The sequence below is a fragment of the Eriocheir sinensis genome, unplaced genomic scaffold (genome assembly GCF_024679095.1).
Source record: "Eriocheir sinensis breed Jianghai 21 unplaced genomic scaffold, ASM2467909v1 Scaffold1294, whole genome shotgun sequence".
Classification (NCBI taxonomy): domain Eukaryota; kingdom Metazoa; phylum Arthropoda; class Malacostraca; order Decapoda; family Varunidae; genus Eriocheir; species Eriocheir sinensis.
The window spans coordinates 20,469-30,000 of record NW_026110622.1 but is presented as its reverse complement, the minus strand read 5'-3'; the positions used below and the strand labels follow the sequence as shown (position 1 = coordinate 30,000).

General features: G+C 42.5%; 2 protein-coding genes across 2 annotated transcripts in view; one reads left to right on the top strand and one right to left on the bottom strand.

Annotated features, from left to right (window-relative positions):
- Window positions 1–6,108, top strand: part of LOC126989766 (histone PARylation factor 1-like) — a 6,552-nt gene extending 444 nt beyond the window's left edge. The window contains exons 2-10 of the mRNA XM_050848377.1: window positions 1,833–1,932; window positions 2,476–2,541; window positions 2,939–3,127; window positions 3,402–3,538; window positions 3,962–4,107; window positions 4,310–4,542; window positions 5,027–5,152; window positions 5,633–5,760; window positions 6,006–6,108. Coding sequence (XP_050704334.1) covers window positions 1,833–1,932; window positions 2,476–2,541; window positions 2,939–3,127; window positions 3,402–3,538; window positions 3,962–4,107; window positions 4,310–4,542; window positions 5,027–5,152; window positions 5,633–5,760; window positions 6,006–6,065 — 1,185 coding nt within the window. The 3' untranslated portion in view covers window positions 6,066–6,108. The remainder of the gene's footprint in view (window positions 1–1,832; window positions 1,933–2,475; window positions 2,542–2,938; window positions 3,128–3,401; window positions 3,539–3,961; window positions 4,108–4,309; window positions 4,543–5,026; window positions 5,153–5,632; window positions 5,761–6,005) is intronic.
- The window catches only part of LOC126989767 (uncharacterized), a 17,834-nt gene extending 8,302 nt beyond the window's left edge, over window positions 1–9,532 (bottom strand). Inside the window, exon 1 of the mRNA XM_050848378.1 lies at window positions 9,067–9,532. Within this exon, the coding sequence (XP_050704335.1) occupies window positions 9,067–9,528 (462 nt within the window). The 5' untranslated portion in view covers window positions 9,529–9,532. The remainder of the gene's footprint in view (window positions 1–9,066) is intronic.

Genomic DNA, 9,532 nt, shown 5'->3' with positions numbered 1-9,532 from the left:
TTGAGGGAGGCTGTTCCAGTCACGTATGGTGCGTGGAAAGTATGAGTGCCTGTATGCATCAGTGTTAGTGTGATATGTTTGGTATTTATGGATGTGTGTGTTATGAGTACGTTGACGGTTTGTGTGGTGTTTGTATGTGGATCAATGTCAATGTGAGTGTTTGTGATCTTGTACATAAGTGTAAGTCTGTGTGCTTGTCTGCGTATGTGGATAGGTTCCATGTTTATCTGTTGTTTGATCCGTGTTGTGATGCCAGGCTTTCGAGTGTAAAAGTTTGTAAGCAGTGATCCAGTGAAGAATAGGTCCTGAAATACCGTAGTATTTCAATTTTAATGTCAGTCTTTTGTGCGGAACTTTGTCAAAGGCTTTGGCAAAATCTAAAACAATAGTGTCAATTTGTTTAATGTCACGTCAGTCGAGTAGTCTCGTAGTGTCATGAAATGTAGTAATATGGCGTGTGTTGTGGGCTGGCAGTGGGACGCAGACGTCTGCGTCATAGTATGGAAAGCGTCAAGAGGAAATGGAAGAGCTCTTCCACTTCCCCTTGACCCTTTTCATACTGTGACGCAGACATCTGTGTCACGGACGGAAAGGGTTAAGCAGTTAATTAGAACACCAACAAGGGAAGAAAATATTTTGGATCTGTTGCTAACTAAGAGAGAGGACATAATAAGCAACATTGAGGTTGGGGATTCATTAGGTAAGAGTGATCATAAGGAAATTAGATTTAATATTAAATGGGAGGACAGAGTCAGCAGTAACAACACATTAATACCTGACTTCAGTAAGGCGGACTACTAGGGGCTAAAACAGCAGCTGCAAAGGATTAGGGGAGTAAGATCAGAAGTATGTCAGGACCCAGAGCAGGGAGGGGCATTAATCTCTGGTGAGATCACTAGTAAGGTCAGTAGCTTGGAGGATGAGTACAATAGTCTGTCTGGTCAGGGAGATTAAACTAGGGCAGCAACGGTTTATACCTCACAGGGAAGTCAGATCAACAGGTAATTACCCACAATGGATGACAGACAGGCTTAAAATAAAATAGGAAGGAAAAGAGGATTAAATGTTAGAATCAAGAGGAAATTCACCTAAGGGACAGTTACAACAATTTAGCCAGAACATTGAAGAAAAGCACGTGTATAGCAAAACGCAATTTGAGATTAGAATTGCCAGGAGGCAAAGACCAATCCAAAAGGTTTCTTTCAACCTTATAAGACCAAGGTTAGGGATAAGATAGGGCTGCTTAAGTCAGGAGAATCACTGATAGATACAGATGAGGAAATAAGTGAGGCTTTAAACAGATATCTCTTAACTGTATTTACCAAAGAAAGATTGGTGGGCAGTGGTGGGGTGGGTCCCTCGCTGGCCAGTGGTGACAGGTGGGAGTGTGGCAGCGGTGGGGGTGGGTCCACTCGCTGGCTGGTGGTGACAGGGGGGAGTGGGGCAGTGGTGGGGTGGGTCCACTACGCTGGGCGGTGGTGGCAGGGGAATGGGGCAGCGGTGGGGTGGGTCCCTCGCTGGGCGGTGGTGACAGGGGAATGGGGCAGCGGTGGGGTGGGTCCACTCGCTGGTCAGTGGTGACAGGGAGAGTGGGGCAGGAAAGCTGATCCATGTTATATGGTATTTACAGACCTCTTTATAGTCTCCAGACCCTGCCACCTGATGGTAGTATATTCTCTCATCTCATCAGGTGGTCCCAGCTTAGACTCATATCTGGGTAGCAGTTCTGGGAGTGAATTATCACATTAAAAGGTGTTACAGTGGAGTGGGAGTTGTACATTTTGGTATCATGTAGTATATGAATGGCCCTTACCATATATTATTTTTTTAAGGATGTGGAGAATGGGACAAAGAGAGTCAGAGTGGATGACACAGTCCTACTAGCTCCTCCCCGTCTCCGCCGGTCTAGTTTTGATGAGGATGGCCTTGCAGGTGGGTGTTGTTTCTGGGGCTCAGATTTGGTAAAAAAAAAAAAAAAAAAAAAAGAATAAAAGTTTGATGGTTGATTCTCATTTGAATGAACTGCCACAAAACTGGGCTAATATTTATACTAACTGAGTGGTTCAGTACACAGTTATTACTTATGGTTCTCATATGATTATTGGCTCTGTGTGTACTGGTCACTGTGTAGTTCAATGTCTACTGAAATTCAAGTGTTGGGTTTTGTTATATATTAAGTTAGGAGGGGTGGGGTTCAAGGGCAGGCAGAGCCCCCTGTTCAGAGATGCTATTAGGTTTGGTCAGATTAAGATAAGGGGAGCAAAACACCCTCCCCTCCATTCAGAGGTTATGATATTGTTGGTTAGATTTGTTGGGTATTTTCAATAAATACTTGTGATGGTTCAGACTTCTCGATGCCCTGTGGTATTTTCTATCTGTATATCTAGCTGTCTATCTGTCTTTAAATAGCTTGCTCATAGTTTGCTTTAAAAGCAAGTCAGATGTGTATTAAAGTACAGAATGTTTTTTCTTCAGACTATGGCAGCCCTTATGAACGGACTAAAATTTTCCTAAAGACTGCCTCACCCACAGACTCAGAAGGTAAGGAGAAATCTGCCTCATCTTAAGATTCACTTCTAGAAGGTTACAAAGTTTTCAACGTTTTTAATAAGCTCACTATTTTAGCTATTTTAATTTCAAGAGGCTTTTTACAGAATAAGTTATTGTCAGAATAGAGATTTGATGTATAATGTGTATAATGAGTATATGTGTTACAAGGATTGCCTGTTCTTTTATTATTTCTTCTCTGTTTTCATTGTGTGAATGAGGGAAGTTCATACTTTTCCTTTGATGGAGCAAGTTTCAGAACCTGTTTCCTTTGGCCCCACTCCACACATGGTCATTATGTTGTAATTTGCCATGACATCTGGATTTTAGACACTCAGGCCTAACACAGAGGAGAGATTCTTGTGCCAGGTACATTTATTTTGTATTCCAGGTGAAAAGGAGGATGAAGACGAGTCCAAAAAGGAAGAAGATTTAGCATTGGCTCCCCATGACTATATTGTACAAAACTCCCCAGAGAATGTGCGATTTAGCATTGAGCAAAAGTTCTTGGTGGAGATGCCAAAGGAATTCTTTGACTTCTGGGAATGCTGTTCATGCATCAACAACGAAAACCCTGAAGGTGAAGCAGAACTCTCTCATTTTGTTTCTTTTGGATACATTTCCCAAGTTCAGATTATTATGCGAGTCCTTGCATGTCTGGTGAGAATGTTAAAATGGGGAGTGGCAGAGAGAAAGTTTAACATCCAAATGTGTGAAAGCTGTGTAGAAGTGACTGGATGGGAGTAATGTGGTGTGTGTTGCTCTTCATCCAGCATTATCAGCGTCATGAAGTGGCTGGAGGGGACTGGGAATTTTTCTCAGCCAGCTTTCTACACAGTAATATTATTTTCCAGAGGCACTGCAGCAGGCTGGCTTGACACTTGTTGGACCATATGATATTCTCACAGGAAAACTGAAGGAGCTAAATGATAAGAGAGTGTCTAACTACATCTGTCACTGGCGGTACTACTATGATCCACCAGAGTTCATGGTATGCTCTATAGCTCATTTGTACTGTTATATAGTTACATGAAGACTGCTTTAATGTGACCGTTTCATCACACCAACACAGCTTGTGGCCCTTCCATCACTGCAAGGCACACCAACACACTGGTTCATCTACCATCACCATGACTTTCCTATCAAATGCTACACTGATTCATCTACCATCATCATGACTTTCCTTTCAAATGCTATGTTTTTATACGATTCTTTTGTTATATTCCTCACTACGTTCAAAACCAGAACAGTGGCGAGGCATTGAAGAAAGCTACTTAGTGCTTTCTTCCTCACTGCCCTTGCTGGACTAACCTGTCTAGACTGTACGCTTTGTGAATGGCCCCACCCAGTACTTCACTGAATATCAACCTTGAATGTTGGCTCGTTTAAGCTACCAGTTCCAAATACTTTGCAGACTGTGATTGCCGGAGACGAGAATGAATACCACATTGGCTATTACCGTGATGACCCTTACACCATGCCTGATTTTGTGGCCTCAATGTCCTCAGTTAAAATAGGTCACATCAAGGCCCTGGGAGGGAATATATTTGCAGGAGTTTGGTAAGTATTTCGATGAATCACGAGCAATATGTTAATGGTGCATAGCCCTCATTGCTTCTCAAGGCTTGATTTCCCCTGCTTCTATAGGAAGTAGGGTGCTGATGTTGTTGCTGATGTTGATGACTAAATGTTTATTATACATTTTTGGATTTAACTATTTTTCTATTAGGCAATTGTCTGAGTATACAATGTTATATTTCAGTTCTTACCTGTCTGAAAAGATGAAGACAGAAGATCCCTTTAAGAAGACTCCCCTGATGAGACTCTATAAGGAGGTGGAAGCATATGCCAAAGATAAGGGTTACTCCTTGCTGGCGGTCACTCCCGACATGAAGGAGCGGAACAAAGCTGTGGTGGCCAAGACCTTCCACGGGGCCGGCATTGTGGTGCCTGTGCAGAATGATGTGGGCTACAGAGAGCTTCCAGAAACTTATGGTAAGGTCAGCTGCTTTTCAGGTTACCAGCACAAGTTCTCTAGCTCCTCATGAATTCAGTTTCTTTACAGTAGTTAATATATGCAAAAGAATGACAGAGGAAAAAGCCAGAAGGATAATCAAGTTAGGTTAGAGAGCTGTCTTTATACTGTCTTGTAGCTGTGCCATCACAAATACAAATGCAGCCCTTAGGAGGTGCCTGAGCCTCTCACCTCCTTCAATATCTCTTCATATATATATTTGGTATCATCATCATCAACTTGTATCCTTCAACTGCTGAATATTGGCATCTTCCAAATGTTTCTGTCATTCCTGGCTTGTTGCGCCTCTTTTGTGCTAGTTTTGACATTAGTGTTATATGAACAGTGTAAGTAGGCTTGTAAAATATGATAGTATTTTTAGTGTTTGTTTATTTATTTTTGGTGTGGGGTGGGAGGAAAGGTGATGGAATTCATAGTACTCAGATGAATTTTTTACTGTTGCAGCAAACCTGAGAAAGATTATGAAAAAAGTGGCAGAGTCTAAAACTGAAGAGGAAGAGATGAAAAATTTTGAGCCCCTTCAAGAGATAATAACCAATGTCCAGTTTGGCTACGATGAAGGAGACTACGGTGAGTGCCGGCACAGTGCCCTAGACAACCACAGCAAGCGTCCACGCTATGCTTCCTTAGCTTTGCAGTGTTCCTGTTCAGTGATCATCAGCTATACTAATTTCAAGCAGAGGCAGAGTGTAAGATCTGGTTGAGAGAAGAGAAGAGGAGGAAGTAATTGAGTCTAACACCAGTTATATGTAGATGAGGGTGGAGGAAGAGGTGAGATACAGAACAGTGAAGGGCAGAGAGGTCATGGGTGCTTTGGAGAGTTATAATAGGGAGAAGTGTGAGCATGGGCATCAGGGGGAATGAGAAACAGTATTATTTATCCTCCAAACTCTGTCCTCTGCATTGGAGACATGGGTCGTTGACACTATAGACTCCCAAACTGTTGACACAGACCACATGTAGGAAAGGTTAGGAGCCATTGATCCAGACAGCTTGACTGACTACACAGCTGTTCCTTATTGTTTTGTTAAGTTTGCTGTGACTTTTCAGGAATGGGACTTGAGCTTGGAATCAACCTCTTTATTTATGGTGGGGAAGTGTTCCATAAGGTCATTCTCCACTTGCTGTGTGTTGGCTATGACCTGCTGGCCAGGGAATCCTACATCACCATCCTGCAGGTAGGTTTTGTCTCTCTGTAACTCTGAGGTTTAAGTTTTCAATCTTTATACATCAGAGTTCTTGATTAATTTTGGGGGGAGCAACATATGCTGTATTTTTCCCTGATTTATGATGCTGTGAAAAATAAAATGAAAATGGAGGTGCTGGGGCTGTTATGTCTGTCCCTCTGTGACAGATAGATTGTAATGTTCTTTCCTGTGCTGGTCCTCCACTGCTGAGTGAGTCTTCCCTTTCCCTTCCTCAGGCACACCTCAGGAACAGGCGGCGGGGCAGCAAGCTGAGCATCCTGGACACTAGCACCTAAGCCAGGGGTGTCAAACTCATGGCCCGCGGGCCAAATGTGGCTTCTTGGAATGGTCTTAGTGGCCCTTGAGGTGAGGATTCTTCAGCCTGAGTTGCCATAATTGTTACAGTTGAAGAAAATACTAAACTGTTAAGACAAGACATAATAACATTTACCTTTTATTCATATGACTGATTTATTTCATATTCAAACTTCAGTCTTGCCAATGTGTAATTATCAAGTCTCTGATGGCCTTCGAGATCATAACCAAGTGCATAATTTGAGTTTGACACCTCTGACCTAAACCTTTGTCCCCATGGGAGAGAAACTGTGCCTTATTTGGTTGTCCCTTAAGGCATGAACTAGAATAGACATTAAGTTCCTATGATTATTATTTATGCTTCAACCATTGTTCACCCTATTACCTGGTAACAAAGTGGGTAGTGAGTAAATAAAGTCTAAATATTATTGAGAAGGGGAAACATTCCTTAGCTTCAGCTCCTTGTGGTGCAGGAGCTGTACCCAGTAGGCCTTGTCCACACCAGCTGTGTGATGTGTTGCTCAGCTAGATGCCAAGGCAACACTCATAGTGCTGCTAACCCTCAAAGACTTCTCCCCCTACACTGTCACTGAAATTACCTTACCTTTCCCTCAATTACCCTACAGCTCAGGGTAAAAATATACCTTTTTTGGAGTAGTGTGTGTGGTTTCTTTTGTTTATTTAAAGAAGTGATAATTTTTGTTGACAGTTTATGTCTGGCTGAAAAATAGGTATGATTTGTACCAGGAATTTATAATTACCTTATTTTGCTCTGATTTTGTGAAATTCCCCGAATTTATAATTACCTTATTTTGCTCTGATTTTGTGAAATTCCCCAACTGCTCCACAAACTAAGGAGTGAGGCTGACCGGCCCTTGGTTTGCAACACTGTACAAGCCAAGTAATCCCGGTGAGTTGCACAACACATCGCACAGCTTTATTTATTTATTTATTTATTTTTTTATATACATCTGCCCTATAGCGCTGGTAGGCTATTGCATTGGGACCTGATGGTCGGCCTGAGCCTGTCATGGCGCAGGCCATTGTTCATAGTGGCGCCATTATTATTGGCTCATACTGCCCCCCGGAGCTTATCCTTGATTTCACTTGCACTGCACAGCTTCTTCTAGAGTCCGGGTTGATGGGTGGTCTTCAGGACAGCATGTGGGTAGTCTTAGGCCACTCGGCGGTGACTGAAAAATCCCAGGTGGTTAGCGGCGGATTCAAACCCCCATCATCGACAGAGCAGCGGAATGCGGGGCCGGCACGCTAACCACTCAGCCACCGCCTCACGGGACAGGCCTTCAGTCACCTCCTGCAACATGGGGATAGCTTTAAGTCAGTAGAGTCAGGAGCCTTCGTTATAGCTGCAAATGGCCTTAGTGATTATCTCTGTCGCATTAGCTCTTAATCCTGTGGTGGGCATGAACCCATAACTCCGGTATACATGTTTAGAGACTAATTTTTATGTCTCGGTAACATCATTTTTTTCCTTTATTATTGAATAAGTATTTCCATGCGTTATAACCACTTGAATAAGTATTTCCATGCGTTATAACCACTTAAGGTTAGATATAAGGTAAAGTTTCAAAACATGTTTAATGTTGCACACTTGGGTATGCAACTTTCTGTTTATAGTTCTTTGGTTTGTGTTAGCTTTTTCAGTTCATCAGTTATTTTATTTACACGGTATTGTGAGCAGTAACTATTCTAAATACTAAAATACTACATTGCACAATACATTTTAATGTATCTTCTTTACCTTATTGCATATCTGTAAATTGGAGCCATCCATTGACACCACTGTCCAGTTCTCTGTGAAGTCAAGGTCACTGGCAAGGTGCACCATTGACAATAAAGGAATAGTTGGTACTATGTTTATTTACTTGTTTCTCCAGCATTCATGTAAAGGTTCTTGGCAACCGGTAAAGTTGTATGGCAGTATCAAGTGCAAAAGCATATAAAGAATTACTGGGGGAGCCACGTTGGACCATAACATCAAAGGTAAAGGTAAAGCTGGGGCTGGGGGCGTACACTAAATTTGCATGTGGCCTCAGTGCTCTTCTCTGTCACCTTGGCCCTTGAGCCTGTGGTGGGAAATGATCCATTACTTTGGGGCAGGGCCAGTGTGACATCCTGGATACCTCGGCATTACCGAGGATTAAAAGGGGGGAGGAAGTTGTGATGGGGTAGGAGAAAAGGAAACTGTGAAATAGGGAGCGGGGTGAGGAGGAATAAGGAGAAGAAAATGATATGTGATGGGGAGGGGAGAAAAGGGGTATGGGAGAATAGGAAAGTATGTATAAGAGTGTGCATGGAGGGGTGAAGATGGGAGATAAGAGTAATGTATAAAAAAATGTGGGAGAAGGATATTGTGTGATAGGGGATGGGAGAGGTTGGAGAAATTTAGAGAGAGTATAGAATCAACTGGAGAAATGGGGGGAGGAATTATTACGTGAAAATACTCACAGATACTCACAGAAGATTCCCTGGAAGAGGCCTTAAGTGGCCTGTGGCTCCAGTTCAGCAGCCTGAACACTGTGTGGGCTGCGCGTGGTGACTATTTGTGCTCTATATGAAAATTTTTGTTCTTGATTTTTCCAAAATTTATCGAGTTTTGCCTCATAACTCTCTACTGAGTCAGCGTTCACTACCCACTCTGGCAAACTGTTCCAGGTATTAACCACCCGGTTGGGGAATGAAAACTTCCGAACATTCAGCCTAGCTCTTGGTTTAAAGATTTTCTTAGAGTTTCCCCGTGTGGTGCTATCTTCCCTTAAATCAAAAAGTCCCTCTGTACAATCTATATCATATTTCCTGGTTACAATTTTAAAAGTTTCAATTTGGTCTCCCCAGGATCTTCTATATGCCAGTGTGGGCATCTAAAGCTGTCTCAGTCTCTCTCGTTATGGGATGTCTTTAAGGCAAGGCTCCAGCCGTTGCTCTTCGCTGCACGTTCTCCACAGCCTCAACATCCTTCACCAGGTGTGGACTCCATACCTGGTTGGCATATTCTAAATGGGGTCTTACCAATGCAGTGTAGAGTGTCTTGAATACTGCAGGGTCAAGGTGAATAAAAGTTCTTCTTATCAGCCCCACAATCTTATTCGCCTTGTTAATTTTTTCGGCCAGGTGGTCTGAGAACATGAGCTTGTTATCAATGACCACACCAATGTCCTTTTCTACCCTGGTCTTATTGATTTTACTGTACATATTATAAACTTTGTCCTCAATTTCTGATTGCCCAATCCTCATGTGTTTACTTTTGTCTGGGTGAAAATTCATGAGCCATTTTTCTGTCCATCCTTTGAGCTCATCTAGGTCCTCTTGCAGCTTGTCACAATCTTCCCTTTCCTTTATCTTTCTAAAAATCTTAGTGTCGTCTGCATACAGGAACACTTGGCTGTCATGTTTGACTGAATCCGGCAGGTCATTTATAAACATTACA